Here is a 21410-nt window from a genome sequence, read left to right as displayed (position 1 = left end):
AATTAATTTGAATTTGTGTGACTACAACTACAAGCATATTAGCAACTGTACATTGTCCTATCCCAAAATTATCAATGTGACTGGAAAGGAAAGGCATTCTCTGGGAGCCGGGGAAAGCTCTTGGTTATTGTCACACTGCGCCAAAGCAGTTTAACCAAAATATGCAAGGTCTCTGTAGTAGTTATGGTACTAAACATACCCACCCCTTTTGCTCCTCCCGTGGGGAGTTTATTGACACGAAATTCCTCATGCAGAGCGCTAGGACGAAGGAAGTGTCTCTAGTGGCTGACTGACAGCCAATAGAGGCAGTCTTAGCCATGCAATGTAATTATTGCAGTTTATCAGAAACTGCAATAATTAACATTGCAAGGTTAAGGGGACAGCAGGGACATTGCACCGACACCACTTCAATAAGATAAAGTGATCTGGGTGCCTATAATGTCCCTTGTAGCAATAACGCTATAACTGTTGTTATTTATTACCCGCATTATAAAATATTTACAAGCAACAATACTTACTTTCACTTTTTCTTCTCCCCTATAATAATAATCCCACTATTATTATTATTAGTATTTATATAGTGCAAACGTATTTTGCAACATATAATAACATTATTAGGTGGAAATTTAACAATAAATGAGACAATTACAAAATGGTTTACAGTAACAATAGGTTGATGAGGACCCTGCTCAAAGAACCTTACAGTGTAAATCTAAATGACTTTTAATGATCAACAGAGACTTTGCTGCGGTCTTTGTATTCAGGAGTCTGGCAGGCGTGGGGTCAGTTGGACCCTGTGAACACAAAGGCCACAAGTGTGTGATTTCGAACCTGACATTGTAGGTAACACATAACATATGCAGGAAAATGTGGAAGCGTTCGTATGGGAGGCAGAAGCAGATGGTGTTTTACTACTGTACAACTCCCATAATGAACATAAAAACAGGTGCTTACACAACGAGCACGCTACACAAGCATGTTAATCAGTGCAACCTTGAAGCAGACGTTTATATGACCAAGTTTTATAGCAATATGCTACAGCAGCAAGAAATGATTTCATTTTTAGGGATATATTTAAAATAAACGGCCATATACAAATAGTGTGGGCTGACAGGTTTACCTTCAGGTCGTTTATATTACTCGTTATACCGTGGAGGCTGATAAACCTGAAGTTCCTTTTTCTCATCTTGGTCAAAGGCGACCCTTGAAATTCCAGGTGTTGGGAAGGGAGGCTTACCCCTGACCTAGTGCACGGGCTTCTTAGTCCTTAGCCCTAATTTTCAATCAATAACCAATTCTACCAATACTACAGTTAGTTTGAGAGGTGTTTTCCTATCCTTTGGTGTTTGCAAAATAAAACAACATTAACCAAAAAAAAGTGCATGCTGTCTGCATGGGAGTACTGGGAAAGGGGAGTACTGGTAATTGCCCCCATACCACAACCATACAGACATCGTGGACTGTAGCCTCACATATTATATATATTATTATATTAAGGAAGTGCGTAATCTCTGCCTAAGCCATATATTCAGTAGGGGGCCGGGCTGTGGATGACCAGAGACCCTCTGGTCATCTAAGCCAGGATACACGACTCCCTGACCCTCCACCTCCAGTAAAAGGTCTATATCACTGTAGACTAACCCTCTGCCCAGAACCATCTAGATTCCGCCAGAGGGGACACAGAGACGTGGTGCGTCTGACCGGGAGCGACTTGATATCACCCTGAAACTATAAAGCAGTGTCCCTGCTTTAATGAACTTTAATCAGAGCACTTTCGGTCCCATGACATTCAATCAAAGCACTTTTTGAAGGATTAACCGAGGAGGTGGAGAGGCTTTGAAGGACACCTAAGACTTGGGGGTAAGGGGAGGAATAGCCGTGCTTTAAGGTGACTGGGAAACTCCACCCAGCACTCTGGAGCTCTGCGCCAGATCGGAGGCTAGCCGCGTCCCGCTGAACTTTTAAATTCCTACTAATCCGGGCTAGCCATATCCGATCCAGGCACTTTTTGGACAGAATGAGCACTCTAGAGAGACCTTTCCGGGGATGTATGGCATGTATGGCAATATTCTAGATATTTTTTTTTTTTTTAATGTTTTTGGCTTTCTGTGTCAGGGAGATGATTAAGTCAGCTCTTGGTTAAACTAATTATCTCCCAGCCACAGAGGCGCTTGGGCGGGCTTGTTGCATTGAGTGGAGACCCCATGCTGGGAGTCTGTGTATAAATTTGTGTGCTTTTGACCCAATAAATCAGTTCTTCTTTACCCTTCATGAAGTCTCGACTAGTGCTTGGGTGAAACAGCGGTACTCACTCTATAATCACTCTTGAGCTACAAAGACTGGAAAGTGACAACTTAGGAGGTAGACGCCCATCTTCTCGAGGGTATACCACCACAATGACCAATTAAGATAAATGACCTGTTTGTAGTCACTATGTGCAAAATAAAATAATTTGGCAATATAGATGTATATCTAAGCTTTTCCCTGCTTGACTATATTAATTCATATGATTTTCTAGTATAAAAATTGTGCAATATCGTTTTCCCAAGAGTTGCCACTCTCAACCGTAGCTTTAATATAGGGAGAAGACAAATCTTTTTGATAATTTAATTCCCCATTTTCTTAATTGTGCACTATGTTGATAGTTACAAGTTTCTTTGCTGAAAACAAGGCAGGATCAATTAGGTGCACATTTTTTCCCAAGCAGTAAAGACATGACTTGGCTTCAATCAGATTTGTTTACAGAGAAGCAGATCTGCAATTAAAAAAACGTTACAGCTTCCCCGGTCTGACTAAACGTTTTCACAAGGTCATGAGTCCAAATGAATATTGGGAGAAAGCCGTGGTTTGACCGGAATACAAACGTTTTACAAAGTAATGTTAATTCAGCATTAATTAAGCTCCTGTTAGCTTTACGCCTTTATATACAGTATAAGCATAAAGAAACTGTGAAAATGTCTCAATAACAAATTAAAATGCAAATCAAAGACAATGAGTAGAAAAAACCTATTCACAGACGTATAGATATACAGAATATTAGAGAACGAATGGGAAAAAAAGCCTTGCACGCTCTCCGTGCTGAATTTGGTGCCTGCTTCCCGTAATTGTCCTCTGCATGTCCTCTCATCTTAATAGGGACCCTCTAAGCACCAAAACAAATTTAGGTTAGCAAAGTAGTTTTAGTGTATAGACAGTGGTGTATCCTGGTTTTGTGCTGCCCTAGGCAGGACAAAACTCAGGCGCCCCCCTCCCACCCACGCCACCCTCACCCAACCCTCCCCCCCCACCCGCGCCACCCCCACCGAACACTTCCCCCGTCCCGCCTTCTAAATACACACACACACATTCACTGACAAATACGCATACACTAGGTAACAGAAACACACACACTAACAGACACACTCACTAGCAGACACACACAGTCTAACAGACACACACTTACAGACACACACACTGACATACACACACACTAACACACACACACAGACCCACACACATACAGACATACACACACACAGACATACACACACACAGACATACACACACACACTAACAGACACACACAGACACACTAACAGACATACACACACTAACAGACATACACACACTAACAGACATACACGCACACAAACACACACACAGACATACACACACACAAACACACAAACTAACAGACACACACACAGACCCACTAACAGACATACACACACTTACAGACATACACTTACAGACATACACACACACACTAACAGACATACACACACACACACTAACAGACATACACACACACACACTAACAGACATACACACACACACACTAACAGACATATACACACACACACTAACAGACATATACACACACACACTAACAGACATATACACACACACACTAACAGACATATACACACACACACTAACAGACATATACACACACACACTAACAGACATATACACACACACACTAACAGACATACACACACACACACACTAACAGACATACACACACACACACACTAACAGACATACACAGACATACAAACACACTCAATCACTCACATATTTAATACATTTTTTTTTTTTTAAATTTAACCCCCCCAGCCTCCTTACCTTTGGGAAAGCTGGGGGGGGGGGGGATATCTGTCTCCCTGGTGGTCCAGTGGCTGCTGGGCAGTGCGGGTAGGTGGGCGGCCGGCGAGGGAGCACTTCCTCTGAGCGGTCTGCTCAGCTCCCTCGCGCGCCGCAGAGTGATGCTGGGAGGCGGAGCCGGAATATGACGTCATATTCCGGCTCCCAGCCTCACTCTGCGGCGCGCGAGGGAGCTGAGCAGACCGCTCAGAGGAAGTGCTCCCTCGCCGGCCGCCCACCTACCCGCACTTCCCAGCAGCCCGCCGGCCGCCCAGCATGCCTTGTTAGCCGCAAGGCTAACAAGGCATTTGCCCTGGGCATTTGGGGGCGGCTTTTTTTGCCGCCCCCTGAAAAATGCCGCCCAAGGCAAATGCCTTGTTTGCCTTGCGGCTAATACACCCCTGTGTATAGATCATGCACATAAAGTCTCACTGCTCAATTCTCTGCCATTTCAGAGATAATTAAATGTTTTTTGTTTATGTCACATGCCATGCCACACCTTCCATGGTTATGACTTACACATTTAAGTCCATTTAAAAAAGGTTTAATTTTCAATCCGATAAAACAGCACAGTGTGATTACTTGAGAAGTGCTTATCTCCTGCGCGGTTAATTGAACTTTCATCATACCATATAGGAGGCTGTTGCAGGCCCTAGCATGCAAATGACAACGTTTGAGATCAGCAATTCTAAATAAAACACACTGTGCAATAAGGGAAGATATACAATGTAGGATATTTTTAGTAAGTCTGTCATGTCAGGGGCACCATGGACTTTGTAGTAATGCAACAGTGGGCTTTATAAAAGTTGGTATATTTATAACCTAACCACCTGCTCAGTAAAATGCTGATCTTCAATTGGAATTAAGTTACTTATTATTTTTGATTTTTTTTCCTTTTTTTAAAAGCCATCATTGCTGCAATAATCTCTTTGAGTTGTTTGTGGTGAATAAACATGAGTGTAGAGAAATGTGGAGGGAGAACGAGGGGTACAAACCTTCCAGTAAATGTTGTGGTGTAAAGGAATTGAATATAATGAGTTAAACGCTTGCCCTGTCTATGCCATACAAGGCTTGAGATTAATGTTAAGGATTAGTGGATGCTTGTAAAATATTAGCATTGGTGAACATTTTAATTGCAAAACTAATTTGTGTGTACAGAAGTCCCTGAATCCTCTCTTCTATTCCCTAGTCATCCCCTAAACACACACCCCTTTTTAGAGATCCTTGCATCATATAAATTAGATGGTGGAGCGTCCCATTATGCTAGTCAAATAGCTGGTAATTGTATACATTAAATTGTACTCTGCAATAAGATTTAAAGGAACACTTTGGTATTAAGAATACATAGATTCCCCAGCGCCCCCTCTAACTCATACAAGGTTAGAAAGGGTTAAATAACCCATTATTCACTTAACCGATTCCAGTACCGATGTACCACGGCGCTGAGTTGTGATCTGCCTCGTCAGACGATGTGGGGAATCTAATGCACATGAGCGGCAAGGGCAGCATGCATTAGGTCTTCCCCATAGGAAAGCATTGCATCAATGTATTTCCTTGACACTGGATGTCCTCACTCCATGAAACTCTGGTAGACAGCCACTAGAGGCAGTGTAAACTTTGTCATTTCTCTAAAACTACAATGTTTTACATTACAGGGCTTAGGGAGACAGGGACACTGCATCCAGACCACTTCCATGAGCTGAAGTGGTCTGGGTGACTAGAGTGCACTGTACAATATTCTACATCCCCAATCCATGCATCATCTAAATTGTAATCCTTATCTAAAGCAGAATGCATCAACCACACTTTTTTTTTTATCGAGACAGTTCTATTTTTTTAGAAACTTTTTTTGCACTTGATTTAAAGAGTAACTCAAAGCACCATCACCACTTCAGTGATTTTAGTCTGTATGTGGAGCTATTCTCTATGAAAAGCTGCACAGAAAGAATTTAACCATTCTGCTGCTGGAGGTGTAACTCCGCCTCGTGCTGCGTCCTTGGGCCATCCTTAACCATCCTGGAACTGGTGGTTAATGTTAATTCTGTGCATGTTTGGCGTCTGTCATCTGCATACTGGTGACAGACAGCCAATTGCGGGACAACCCCCACCCTCCCCAATGCTGCCCATATCTTCCCCTCAGGCCATCTTCCCTGATGCCGGACCCCGTCAAACAAGGCAGAATCATAACAGTAGATGATTGGGCAGTAGGGAGAACTTGATCTCGATCTACGTTAATCCTGTTTGTAAGTGCACTAATTTATTAAAACATATTTTATACCTTGCATATCTCTTCTTTCCTTTAAAATATTAGAATTTCTTAACTGCCAGACGTGCCCATAATTCAATTCCATGTTTTGAGTGCTCCCCTCCACCTTTTATAATCTGTATCTGTATTACACTATTTTGTGTTTTTTTTTTTTCCTTTTTAAAGTTTTGTTATTGTTTATATCCTGCTTGTATTTCACATTTATTATTGAGACCTTTGTAGGTTATATATATATATATATATATATATATATATATATATATACACACACACTTGGGTGGGTGTGTTTTTTACTTGTAGAGTTTCTCATTTTTGTTACACATTATTGTATACTTTTGTGGATTTATTTATCATTTATGGTGAGACACTTTTTAGGAGAATCGTTTAAAAAAAAAAAAATTTATTCTATAATATTTTTATAAAGTGGTAATTATTTTGCGTATACATTAGCAATTTTATTTATTTTTTGGGGTTGTAGGAACTGGAAAGATATGATTACTCTGACCAAAATCAGCATTTTGTTGATCCTTTAAGTTCCATAAATATGGTTGAATTTATGAAACCAATATTACATCTGCCGGCTCCTTTATTTTCAAGATCGTTAAATAGTTAAATGATTGTTAGGCAGTCTTAACAATAGATCGCTGAACATCCATTCCTTGTATTGATTTTAAAATTCTCTTACAGCACGGCTATTTGTTGCACATTAATCCAGGCATTTAAACAGAACACCAGGTATTAAGTTTCTTTTTATTTCCCGAAGAATAAGTTCCTCCCCAGTGTCTACAGATATGTATTTATGTAGCAACCACATGCGTGACAGCAAGAAACACTTCCCACTTTTCTTTGTGGAGCAGATGGGGTTTAGCAATGGCCTGAAGAGGTACACACCTTAACTTTTGAATTGTGCTGTTCGGGTGCAGTGTTTGAATAAAGAATAGAATTGTAATTAATCCATCTGGCACATTGTTAGAACTGTACGTTAATCAGGAAAGATACATTATCAGTATAGGCCAGTCCGGCTTTTACTGCAGTGCAATAATCTTATATAACACATCTTTTTCTTTCTTCCTGTAGATGTTAAGATGATGGAGTTAAGCCACTCGGAAGTTCCACTATATGTAAGTTTACTACACTGTTTGTTTTTATCTTAATTGGGTTGTGTTAAAAAATTAAATAAATAGTTTTGCCCTTGTATATGCTGATAAATGTACTGTATCTTTATTTCCCTGTATGCAATTTATAGTTTTCCTGTGTGTATTTCTTTTTTCTTCAATTTTCTTTCTCCGGAGTTCTTTCTATGCCCTAAAAATCTTCCTCTTTACCAGACCCATCCTCCACTGGTTCGGGTAGTGATCACAGATAAGAAAATGTATTGCTTTGGCGGTAAACATGTAACTGCTAATCACAGCTGGTGGCTGTACTATGAAGGAAGAACACTCTAAATAAATACATTTATTTCTATGTTCAATCTGTACCTTTTTTAATTTCGATTATGAGCAACTTTAGTTGGGGGAAAAAAAAAGTTGCAGATAGCTAATAAATTTACCTGTAATCCCGTACCGAAATATACTCCTTACAGCTGCCGATACGCCATTGATGAAATACGATTGATACGGTCCTGTCTAGTTAATGAGGGGTATATCAAATCTGTTTATGGGACTCAATACATTTCAAGAGACCTTGTTAAAGGGTTACTCCAACCACCATGACCACTTGGGTGATTAGAAGCGGTCATGATTGTTGGACTATATATGTGTAGTGTTTCTGCTTGCAACAGTGCACTTACTGAGTTATTGTTAAATGTGTGCTGGGGGTGCATCTAGTTCACGTGATTTAGCTCAAAACTCCGTTCCAGGCTGCTTAGTGTCAATTCTGTGCTTAAAAAAGTCTGTTGACTGCACAAGGCCCATGTGATGTCAGACAGAGGCGGGAGCTTCGCCCTGTGTTGAATTCCAATTGCCCAATAAGGCAATTTAAATAGAAAAGCTCTACCCCCAAGCATTGAATTAACCCTCTAAGGCTAAACATTATTCACTACTTTCTTCAGCTAGGAATGCTCATAGATAAAGGAATGATTTTATGGGATGCTAGAGCAGAAATGATCTGGCTTCGTGATTGATGATTTTTGTATATGCTGAAATCCTTATTAAACCACAACTACTAAAAGAAACAGGTATGCGTTAATTCACCTCCAGAATGGGTGTTAGGCCCTAGTGAATAAATTCACTATGATTGTAACTTGAACTGAGATTCACACTTAGTTCAAGTTACCTTATTAAACCACATGTGACTAAAAGGGTTACTCCAACCAAAAAAATTGTGTTGTAAGAAAAGACTGTTTTTGATCAGACTGCGCCTTCCTATTCGGGCCCCCTCCTTCCCAATAATAAAAATAAAGAAATGGCTACAACTTGATTCTGTCCCAGCCTCTGGCTAGCTCTTCCTGCAACCTGATTTTTGTCTGCTGAAATCACTCTTGCAGGAGGACAGTCATGGAGGGCTGGCTGAGAGGAGGACACAGGCCAGGGGGGTGGCTGTTGCCAGTATGCTGTGCGTACTGACAACATTAACCAAATTTGCACAGAATTTACATTAGCCACCTGGGAACTATTGTTATGTGTTTTCTAATGATGCCCAATAACTGCCATCTCTGTGTATGCCACATTTCATAGCAAAACACTGAATATACAGATTAAAGGGACACAACAGGCATCGAAACAACTATAGCTTCATGAAACAGTTTTAGTGTATAGATCGTGCCTTTGCAGTTTCACTGCTCAATTCTCTGCCATTTAGGAGTTAAATCACTTTTGTTTCAGTCTGTGCAGCCCTAAGCACACCTCATCTTGCTGTGACTCACACAGCCTGCATGGAAAAAATGGTTTCAGATCTTACTTTCATTTAGAAGTAAGTAGAAGTAAGTATCGGACAGGGGCGGACTGACCGGTCGGGCACTTCGGACATGGTCCGAGGGCCCGGCCGGGAGGGGGGCCCGCCATCAGGGGGCCCGGCCGCCCCTTTAAATGCTGCAGCCGCCTGAGCGCTCTCTTAAGAGCGCTCAGGCGGCTGCAGCTTCTCACCTCCCCTCCCCGTAGCGTGGCCGAGCTGCTCTGCGTCCGCGGTGCCGGCCGGAGTGATAGGAAGGTGCACACACACTGAGTGTGCACCTTCCTGTCAGTCCGGCCGGGTACAGGAAACAGAAACTCCTGTTCCGCGCGGAACAGGAGTTTCTGTTTCCTGTACCCGGTCGGACTGACCAGAAGGTGCACACTGAGCACCTTCCTATCAATCCGGCCGGCACCGCGGACGCAGAGCAGCTCGGCCACGCTACGGGGAGGGGGTAAAAAGAGAGAGGGAGAGAGGGAGGGAGTTAAAAGAGAGAGGGAGGGAGTTAAAAGAGAGGGAGGGAGTTAAAAGAGAGAGGGAGGGAGTTAAAAGAGAGAGGGAGGGAGTTAAAAGAGAGAGGGAGGGAGTTAAAAGAGAGAGGGAGGGAGTTAAAAGAGAGAGGGAGGGAGTTAAAAGAGAGAGGGAGGGAGTTAAAAGAGAGAGGGAGGGAGTTAAAAGAGAGAGGGAGGGAGTTAAAAGAGAGAGGGAGGGAGGGAGTTAAAAGAGAGAGGGAGGGGGGTTAAAAGAGAGAGGGAGGGGGGGTTGAGAGAGAGAGGGAGGGGGGGTTGAGAGAGAGAGGGAGGGGGGGTTGAGAGAGAGAGGGAGGGGGGGTTGAGAGAGAGGGAGGGGGGGTTGAGAGAGAGGGAGGGGGGGTTGAGAGAGGGAGGGGGGGTTGAGAGAGAGAGGGAGGGGGGGTTGAGAGAGAGAGGGAGGGGGGGTTGAGAGAGAGAGGGAGGGGGGGTTGAGAGAGAGAGGGAGGGGGGGTTGAGAGAGAGAGGGAGGGGGGTTGAGAGAGAGAGGGAGGGGGGGTTGAGAGAGAGAGGGAGGGGGGGTTGAGAGAGAGAGGGAGGGGGGGTTGAGAGAGAGAGGGAGGGGGGGTTAAAAGAGAGAGAGGGAGGGGGGTTAAAAGAGAGAGAGAGGGAGGGAGGGGGTTAAAAGAGAGAGAGAGAGAGGGAGGGGGTTAAAAGAGAGAGAGAGAGAGAGAGAGGGAGGGGGGTTAAAAGAGAGAGGGGGGTTGTTAAAAGAGATGGGTTAAAAGAGAGAGGGAGGGGGGAGGGGAGGAGTTAAAAGAGAGAGGGAGGGGGTTAAAAGAGAGAGGGAGGGGGTTAAAAGAGAGAGGGAGGGGGTTAAAAGAGAGAGGGAGGGGGGGTTAAAAGAGAGAGGGAGGGGGGGTTAAAAGAGATGGGTTAAAAGAGAGAGGGAGGGGGGTTTAAAAAAGGGAGGGGGGTTTAAAAGAGGGAGGGGGTTTAAAAGAGAGAGGGAGGGGGGTTTAAAAGAGGGAGGGGGGTTTAAAAGAGGGAGGGGGGTTTAAAAGAGAGGCAGGGGGGGTTAAAAGAGAGGCAGGGGGTTGTTAAAAGAGAGGCAGGGGGTTGTTAAAAGAGAGAGGGAGGGGGGGTAAAAAGAGAGAGGGAGGGGGGGGTAAAAAGAGAGAGGGAGGGGGGGTAAAAAGAGAGAGGGGGGGGGGGTAAAAAGAGAGAGGGAGGGGGGGTAAAAAGAGAGAGGGAGGGGGGTAAAAAGAGAGAGGGAGGGGGGGTAAAAAGAGAGAGGGAGGGGGGGTAAAAAGAGAGAGGGAGGGGGGGTAAAAAGAGAGAGGGAGGGGGGTAAAAAGAGAGAGGGAGGGGGTAAAAAGAGAGAGGGGAGTAGTGGGGGTAAAAAGAGAGAGGGAGGGGGGTAAGAAGAGAGGGGGTAAGAAGAGAGAGGGGGGGGTAAGAAGAGAGGGGGGGGGTAAGAAGAGAGGAGGGGGAGTAAGAAGGGGGTAAGAAGAGGGGGAGAGGGGAGTAAAAGAGGAAGGGGGGAGTAAGAAGAGGGGGAGGGGAGAGTAAGAAGAGGGGAGAGTAAGAAGAGGGGGGAGGGGGGTAAGAAGAGGGGAGAGTAAGAAGAGGGGGGGAGGGGGGTAAGAAGAGGGGAGAGTAAGAAGAGGGGGGGAGTAAAGGGGGTAAGAAGAGGGGAGGTGGGAGTAAAAAGAGGGGGAGAGTAAGAAGGGGGAGTAAGGAGAGGGGGAGGGGGGAGTAAGAAGAGGGGAAGAGTAAGAAGGGGGGTAAGAAGAGAGTGGGAGTAAGAAGGGGGTAAGAAGAGGGGGAGGGGGGGTAAGAAGAGGGGGGAGTAAGAGGAGGGCAATTGCCCCCTCCCCTGTCCGCAGGCACCGTGCGGGCAGCCGGCAGGGGAGGGAGGAAGAGAGGACCCGGGAGCTCAGCCTGCAGCTCCTCTGGGTCCTTCTTGCGCGAGCACAGATCGTTGCCGCGGTTACCACGGCAACGTTACGGCTCTTGCGAGAGTAAACTCTAGCCCTGGAGCTACGGGCTAGAGTTCACTCTCAACACTGTGACCACCAGGTATTCCTGGTGGTCGCAGTGGTGAGAGTGAACTTTAGCCCCATAAACACACTGCCCCCACACACCATACACATTCACACACTGCCCCCCATACACACACACTGCCCCCACACACACCATACACATTTACACACATTGCCTCACACACACACACACATACACTGCCCACCCATACACACACAGCCCCCCATACTAACATTGCCACACACATACACAGCCCCCTCGTACACACATTGCCCCACACACCCTACACATTCACACACTACACCCCCTCACACACACTGAACCTTTCACACACACACTGCACCCCTTACACATTGCACCACTGCTCCTATACCCTACTACAGCCTCATATCCCAGCAGACCCCAGGTAAGTTGTCAAACTGTTCTTAAACGGTTTGACTACTTACTCTGGGAGGGGGGCCCGGCCCTCCTGGCACCATAACGACTACACAGAGTAGTAGTGGTTATTGTGCATGGATTATTTCTTTAAATAATCTACGAGTGCCCCAGTAGCCAGCAAGCCAGCCAACCCACAGGCCACCAGTTAGGCTTAAAGCCAGCAAACCCACAGCCTGCCAACCGCAGCCAGCAAGCCACAGCCTGCCAGCCAGCAAGCCACAGCCAGCAAGCCCACAGCCTGCCGGCAGTAGCCAGCAAGCCCACAGCCTGCCAGCAAGCCCACAGCCTGCCAGCCGCAGCCAGTAAGCCCACAGCCTTCCAGCAAGCCCACAGCCTGCCAGCCGCAGCCAGCAAGCCCACAGCCTGCCGGCAGTAGCCAGCAAGCCCACAGCCTGCCAGCCGCAGCCAGTAAGCCCACAGCCTTCCAGCAAGCCCACAGACTGCCAGCCAGCAACAGTAATTAAGGTAAGAGGAGCCAACTTGGCTTATCAGCTATGTTGTGTTGCTATATTGTGAATAGGAACCAGAGTGTTGGAGAGACCCCCCTCCAGGCCCCATTAGACTCCATTGTAGTCTCTAATGGGACCTGGAGGAAATTCTTTCTAACACACTCTCTAAAGGACACTGAGATAGCCTCTGCTAGAATGCTCCCCCCCTCCATGGCCCATTAGCCCTCAATTGTAGTCTCTACTGGGGCCTGGAGGCGACTGTTTCCAGCAGGGACACTGAGATGGCCTCTGTTAGAAAGACCCCCTTCCAAGCCTATTAGACTCCATTGTAGTCTCTAATAGGGCCTGGAGGGGATTCTTTCTAACACACTCTCTAAAGGACACTGAGATAGCCTCTGCTAGAAAGACTCCCCTCCATGGCCCATTAGCCCTCAATTGTAGTCTCTACTGGGGCCTTGAAGGGATTATTGCTCTTTTGTTCCTTGTGTCTAAAGATTGTGTAGGGTGTGGCTGGAGGCGGTGCATGCAGGCGGGACATGGGTGGCGCTTGCTGCGGAGTATGGGTGGGGCCTGTAAGGGGGCCCTTGATTTATTTTGCCCGGGGGCCCTGAGGGTTCTCAGTCCGCCCCTGGTATCGGACACTTTAACAAAAGCAGACCCTGCCTTGCGATGCTTATAATACGCTGTTCCCAGATATATATTGGCATGTAAATATGTGTACCCACTCACCTGGGTTCCAAGATTGGTGAATCCACCAATCGCACTCCAAGAAAAACATTTCACTGGTGCTCCGAAGTATTTAAAATATAAAGGTGTTTTCTCTCCCCCATGAGGGTTTAAAATCCAGCAACCGAAAATCCAACAGCCATACAAGTGACACATAAAAACACAAGTGAATCAATCCATAATTCAATGGATTTTAAACCCCCATAGGGGAAGGATAATCTTTGTTTTATATAATATGGAACACTGGTGAATTGTCGTTTTTGTTGAAGCATGCCCCAAAGTATACTTGCAAAGTAAAAGCAGATCCAGGCACTCGGAAAGCTTTCTTTGTGCAGACTTTATTAGGAATTAGAGACTTAGAAATGACAACGTTTTGACAGAGTAAGGCCTTTGTCAAGTCATCACTCTTTCTCAAGTCATTCTTCTGGGTTGGTTAGTGTTGGTCTTAAATTCTGTTGTAACTGTTTGATGGGTTAAAACAAATCGTGCTGTACAGGGTTTGAAACTGTATCAGTGCTGCTTTACTCTCACACCATGCAATGTATCTTTTAATGGCATCAGATAGTTTGGTGATTAGATTAAGAAATAATGAAGATCGCGCCCAGTTTCAGAGGCCCAGCTTTACATTGGAAACTGGTTTGGCTTGGGAAATGTCAGTGCTATTTGAGAACATCAGGAGATAATGGCATTTGCGTTTTCTGTACACCTGCTATTACATAAAAAGTACGTTTATATGTGGGCGTCTAGAAATATCCACTTCAATTGTTTTTAAATGTTTTTAAGCTGAATTGTATGTGTTGCACTCTAGTATGTAAGATGACACAGATAACTAAACTATTTACAGTAAGCCTGTCACTCCTTAATTAACTTCTGCTAAATGACCCATAAATTGCACACATCATGTATCCCCAACATACAAACCTGGTATACTACTACTACTACTAGCCAGGCCTTAAAATTTACTTGCTCCTACAAGCCTGGGAGGTCCATAGCACAGTTACCAGGGTTCAATTTATTTTTAAATTATTTTTTGCAAATATAAAAATCATGACCTGAGTATATGTGCCAGTATTTGTATCTGGGTGTGTATGTGCCAGTGTGTGTGTGTATGTGTATCTATGTGTCAAGGTGTGTGTGTATCTGTGTGCCAGTGTGTATGTGTCACTGTGTGTATCTGAGTGTGTGCCAGTGTGTTTGTGTCACTTTGTGTATGTGTGTGTATCTGTGGGCCAGTTTGTGTGTATGCACCAGTGTGTGTAGCTGTGTGTCATTTTTGTGTATATGGGTGTATGTGTGAGTGTGTCTGTGCCAGTGTGTGTGTCTGTGTGCCAGTGTTTTAAGGTGTGTGTTGGTGTCAGTGTGTGTATCTGGGTGTGTGTGTGTATGTGCCAGTGTTTGTATCCGTATGTCAAGCTGTGTGTATGTGTCACTGTGTGTTTCTGAGCATATGTGTGTGTATATATGCCATTCTGTGTATCTGGGTGTATGTGCCAGTGTGTGTATATGCCATTCTGTGTATCTGGGTTTGTGCCAGTATGTGTCAGTGTGTATGTGTGTGTGTCACTGTGTGTATCTAAGGGGATGTGTGTGTATATATGCTGTTCGGTGTATATGCCATTCTGTGTATGTGGGTTTATGTGTCAGTGTTTCTGTGTGTGTATCTGTGTGTGTGTGTGTGTATACTAGTGTATGTGTGTATATCTGTGTGCAAGTGTCAAGGTGTGTGCTTCTTTGTGTATGTGTCAGTGTTTTTTTCTATTCGTGTATCTGTGTTAATGTGTATACACATCTATGTAAGTATGTGGCACTGTATGTGCATACATCCCAGCAATCTAACCCCAGTGCAACCTGCAAACACATACCTGCAAACACATACCTGCAAACACATACCTGCAAACACATACCTGCAAACACATACCTGCAAACACATACCTGCAAACACATACCTGCAAACACATACCTGCAAACACATACCTGCAAACACATACCTGCAAACACATACCTGCAAACACATACCTGCAAACACATACCTGCAAACACATACCTGCAAACACATACCTGCAAACACATACCTGCAAACACATACCTGCAAACACATACCTGCAAACACATACCTGCAAACACATACCTGCAAACACATACCTGCAAACACATACCTGCAAACACATACCTGCAAACACATACCTGCAAACACATACCTGCAAACACATACCTGCAAACACATACCTGCAAACACATACCTGCAAACACATACCTGCAAACACATACCTGCAAACACATACCTGCAAACACATACCTGCAAACACATACCTGCAAACACATACCTGCAAACACATACCTGCAAACACATACCTGCAAACACATACCTGCAAACACATACCTGCAAACACATACCTGCAAACACATACCTGCAAACACATACCTGCAAACACATACATTACATACAAAAACACCCCTGAATTCAAACCCCAAAATTATATAAAAAAAACATCTAGAGCTTTGTATTCCGAACACTAAAGTGTTCCTTTAATATCACAGCTTTGGAGGTCAAAGTGATGTAGACTATGTAATTCCAGGTAAACTAGTAATACAGCACTGGATCTAACCTTTCTTTGACAAATTCCCTTTCTAACAATAAAACTAATGTCCCCAATGAATTCTGAATGAGAGTATTCGTAGTTAGGTTTTGGTCCTTTGAAGTTTATTCAACCAGCTCTTTTTATGCAATTTGTTTTCTATGGACGGTCATTTAGTTACCTGTCACCGCAATAATTTGTTAGTCCGTGAGAAGAACCAGTAGTGACCTCGTACGTGAATGATCACAATGCTAGGGAATTAAATAATTGCATCTTTGAACTGTGGTACACGTTCAGTGTTCCTAAAGCCTGTATTTAGTTTGGATTTTAATTTTAAATTGTGTGATAGAGAAATGATCTGTTGATACTTTAAGCGGACAGGGAGCCTACATCTGGCATTTCAGAAAAGATTAGTTTTAACTCAGCATGACCAAGTCAAACTATATCCCAAAAAGAGTCTCGGTGGACCGTGTGAGCACGCCAAATGGCTAATGAGGAACTAATAATTATCGTAAGTTGAGTAGTTTGGCCTTTTTGGTGTACTCTTTGATTTTTTTTTTATTTCTTTTTTGTAAACTGCTTGTAATGGTTTTGCTAAATAAATTGAGGGACTGCACCATTTCCACTGCAGTGAGGTTGTAGTAGTTATAGTGCTTGAAGTCGTTCAATACTACTAATACATTTTACATTCATAGCACAGGCAAGTTTATATTCAGATTATTGGTCTGTGCAAAGTTTTGTGTATAGCAGCAAAATCTGATATTGGCTTAAAAAAAGAAACACTTTAGGACAGTACAATATTCTACAGAAAGACTTCTCAGTGAATGTGAAAACTGACACTGATACCGGAGAAACTGACGGAAGCCAAGCACAGAGAGATGGACACAGGTTTCTTCAGGAAGGAAGAGATTCTTTATTGGATCACCGATCGGGACTCAGAGGGACTAATGTCACCAAAATACAACAAGTTCTGAGCCCCGGACAATAGTGCAGGCTCCTTATATAGGCACATAACTCCTCCCATATTAAGCTCCACCCGCACATTCTCATAACCAATCAAAACGAACAAGAACTAACTTCCTGCTTGACCGCATGGCTTGTCCAGCACAATGGAGGAGGGGAATACTACATCCTGTATTCTCGCACATGCTCCGTGCACTACTGATCGTATCTTTGCCACGTGCAACCAACCGACCGATACACCAGTATATGCACGTACACATGCCACGTGGTAATCTCGGCCTACTAAATTTATTTTTTACCGAGATTCCACCACATTCCCCCCTTTGATGCCTCTGATATTTCACAATTACGGAGGCATCACTTAACCTTGGTTTGCATATACCTCAGGTTACCATGAACCAGACCAGACTTTTCTATGATGTGAATCCCTCAACACTCCTCTTCCTGCATTGGTTCTCCCTGATTTAGAGCCTCGTATTTATATATGGCCATTATCTGTGCAGCCGCCTTCCTCTCTGCTATATTTTCTATCAGGCTCTGCACAGACCTAACTACTAAAGGAATAAGACATGGCAGGAGTAGGCACAACATTAAAATCAGCATGACTCCGCCTACCAATGCCTTAAGCCCTCCAAACTGCTCATACCAGTTACCAAACCAACTACTTGGATTATACCCTTTCCATACCTGAGTAGGCACATGCGCTAGTTTAACCATATGGCTAGTAAGCTCAGCTATTGCTTGCCCTTCGTCATCTATTTGAAGACAGCAATTGCTCAGGTTAAACTTCCCACATACACCTCCCTCTACTGCCAATAGGTAATCCAAGGCTAATCTATTTTGGTAAACTGCTGTCCTCATCCTGGTATTATGCTTCGCTAGAAGATTGAGCGCTTGTGAGGTCTCATTAGTAATTATCTCAACCACCGCCTGTAACCTTATAATGCGGTTGAGCATATATATTGGGGTCCTATACCCGAAAGTACCATCCTCTGCCCAAGTGGCTGGCCCATAATAGTCTATAATACGCTGGGGAGGCCATTCATCATCTTCCCAGGCGCCTATCTCTATGGGGGTCCCCTTTACTTCCTATGATTCACATCATACACTTTAACTCCCAAAGTCTCACCTGTTTCAATAGGTAACAAGAAGGATGGTTTGAGCATACCCAACACACATGCCCCTTCCCAGTCCTGTGGCAACTCCGAATAGGCCTTCTTACCACAGATCCAGTACAAATTTACTGGGGCTTTCCAACTAGATGTGATGGATAAGTCAAACCATACGTCCTTTAAATTGGCATATCTTGCAAACGGGTTGGATGGTTCTGAGACATTTGAAGCCGACCACCAAGTTGTATTCTTTGTATTATCATCATAAGCTTTTTTCCCTAGACAAGTTAGTTCTCCTACAGAAGTATTAAACATCATTCCTTTCCTTGCTATGCAAACATAACCTATGATGGAGGTTTTTAATCTCCACTCAGATTTACCTCTAACACTCATTTGATAATCTGCTTGTGTAGATATTAATTGTTCAACTGCCTCAGAACCGGCAGCTAAATCTATAAACAATTTTAGCGTTATGGGGAAACTTATTATCTACACTCATCTCTTCATAAAAAGAATGGAATACCTGATGAGTTTGGGATGTTACAGTATCGGTCTCTATCCCTATAAACAATATTGTCCCAGGGTCTAAACCCGTCCCATATATTTGAAACCCAAATAAGTTACCATATCTGTCTAGGAATTGGTCAGGATTATTTATAAGAATATGGACTGGGTTGCATTCCATAGACTTACAGTATGGTTTGGTAGGCAACTTAGTAACAATCATATCCTTGTCTGCTGTCTGTCCCCAAGTTGCCCACCCCACACAAGACCAATATGGGCAGAAATTATATTCCCTATCTGGGCATCTTGGACTTACATACTTGTTTTTACTATTGGGACAAATATATTTATCGTTAGACCCATACGTTCTCTCCCACCTAAGATCCCCACATACATTCCACGGCTTTCTACCACTTGATATCGCTTTACATGCATCAAATAGCAGAATACCCGAAGAATGTACGGATTCTAACTCAGTTTTATTTATTAGGGTCCCCTGAGGATCTCCATTCCTGAGGGTCAACCAAATTGTACGGGGTTGATACTCCGGATTGAAGCACTTAGATTCTCCTACTCCTAAATGGCATATACTATATTCTATACCTAGATATCTACACCTAGACACATCACCTTTACACTCATACTGTGAATGCCAAATTAGGGTCTGGAAAATATGATTACCTGTTATAGTAGTCTTAATGCAAACCTCACAGCTAGGAGTGTCGGTACCTCTACCTTCCTGAATATAAAAAGACATATAAATAAACATTATCATTAACACTTCTTTCGTCGGCTGCATCCTCAGTCTTCGTCCGTGCGATGACACCTCAGCTTCCAGGGTGTAAGGGCTGCAGGGAATGGAGTTCTGCTCGTCTTCACAGGGGTCCCTTCGAGACTTTCCTGGCTTTTAATAATATGTTGGTGAGCGGGCAGGCGTTATTATGGCCGTCAAAACACTCACTTACCAATCTCTGTAACAACAATAATTGTAATCCACAAGGTTTCCTCGTCACTCCGACTGAGTCGTGCGCTTTAACCGGATCTTGCAGGGATTCTCTGGATCTGGTGTAACTTGCCAAGAATCTACTGCTGCTGGTTTAACCCTGGAGTGATGAATCCACTTCGGCCACTTTTATTGCTGTAGAGGTAGACAAAAGAACAACATAAGGACCCCTCCACTTAGGCCCTAACGGTATGTTATTCCACTCTTTAATCCACACTTGATCTCCTGGATGGTAACTATGAACAGGGGGATAAATATTCACAGGTAATCTATCTTGTACCCATTTCTGTACCTCCTCCATAGTTTTACCCAACTCTACAACCTGCTGCCGGGTAATTCCTTCTCCCAACTGACTCAAATCCCCCCTTAAGTTACCAAGTACGGGAGGTGGACGCCCATACATGATTTCAAAAGGAGAGACCCCCATCCTTCTGGTAGGTGTACTTCGAATACGCAACAGAGCTATAGGCAAAAGCACATTCCAGGGGGGCGTGTCCGGCAGCCGAGGAAGATGGACGCCTAACTCCGGAGCTCCTCGTGGCGCCCGCTTAATACACGCTATAATACCGGCACCAAGTCCGTCCACACACAGCCATGGGTCGCACTAGGAAACAATCCGACCCCAACGGCACCCCGAGACCCTCGGGGCGCGAAGGGGAGCATTCTATCCGCTCCTACCTCCAAGCTGCAACCCGCGCCCGATCACCACAGCGGGAGGAGGAGGCCGCAAGCCAGGACATAGATTCCTTCCCCTCCACGCCGGCTAGGATGTCGCCGGTACCATCCACCGCATCAGAGGCACAGCCCCCACAGGAGGGTGAGTGGAAGGCCATACTCCCTAATCTGCTCACCAAAGCAGACTTTGAGGCCCTATCTGAGCGCCTGGGCCGCGTGGTGAGGGAGGAGGTAGCTCAACTCCGCGCTGACCTGACTAATGTGGAAGCCCGGATGTCAGTGGCGGAGTCTGAGGCCAGGTCTCTACGCACGGACCTGGAACACACTAATTCGGCTGTTGCTAGCCAGGAAGCGGACACAGCCAACCTAGCCACGTGGATAGATGATTTAGACAACCGCGGCCGCAGGCTGAACCTTAGGATCCGCGGGATGAGGGAGGGTGGCCCTGCAGAACACCTACCAGACACGCTGCAGCGCCTGTTCGCCCAGGTACTGGGGGGCCCACAAATGCCCAGACTTGGCATAGTCAGAGCGCATAGGGCGCTGCGACCCTCGCCAGGGCCAGGGGAACCACCTAGAGACATTGTGTGCTGCTTAGACAACTACCAGCTGAAGGAGGACATACTGCGCACGGCTCGCCGCATGGGTACCATCCACTTTGAAAACCAGAACATATCAATATATCAAGACTTATCCAGGTACACCCTGCTGGCTAGGAGAGCCTTACGCCCAGTAACATCCGCGCTGCAACAGGCAGGAATACCGTACCGCTGGGGCTACCCATTTTCCCTCTCGGCCAGGCACGGCCCAGACCAACTGGTGATAAGAAGGCCAGAAGACCTCCCGGGTTTCCTCCGCACCATGGGCCTCCCGCCGCTTCAAGTTCCAGATTGGCTGGTAAGATCGTTTTTCCAACTCCAGCCAGGACCGCAACAACTGCGCAGGCCGGACCAAGGCCCTCAAAGACCCCAGCAACAACGCCGCAGGGACCGGAGCCCGGGCCCGGCAAGGCGCGAACAGGAGAACTAGCTGAATGCCACATAGACCACATAGACCACATAGGCCACATAGACTGAAAATTGGGGTGGGGAACGGGGATGCGGGAACAAGAGTCCACAACGCACCACGCAGCATGGGGATTCCGACTCTAGGGCACTAATCCGCACCT

At 45.1% G+C, this 21410-nt stretch overlaps 1 protein-coding gene across 6 annotated transcripts in view; it reads left to right on the top strand.

Moving 5' to 3' along the window:
- The window catches only part of ARHGEF28 (Rho guanine nucleotide exchange factor 28), a 239388-nt gene that overhangs the window by 32178 nt on the left and 185800 nt on the right, over positions 1-21410 (top strand). For 5 of the 6 annotated variants that reach the window (XM_063453739.1, XM_063453742.1, XM_063453741.1 and 2 more), the window contains exon 2: positions 7469-7512. In XM_063453739.1, coding sequence (XP_063309809.1) covers positions 7477-7512 — 36 coding nt within the window. In that variant the 5' untranslated portion in view covers positions 7469-7476. Of the gene's footprint in view, positions 1-7078; positions 7127-7468; positions 7513-21410 lie in introns of all 6 variants that reach the window. The other variant, XM_063453738.1, reaches the window with a different exon arrangement.

The sequence above is a fragment of the Pelobates fuscus genome, chromosome 5 (genome assembly GCF_036172605.1).
Source record: "Pelobates fuscus isolate aPelFus1 chromosome 5, aPelFus1.pri, whole genome shotgun sequence".
Lineage (NCBI taxonomy): Eukaryota > Metazoa > Chordata > Amphibia > Anura > Pelobatidae > Pelobates > Pelobates fuscus.
The sequence above is the reverse complement of the archived record's forward strand: the minus strand, read 5'-3'. Positions and strand labels throughout refer to the sequence as shown.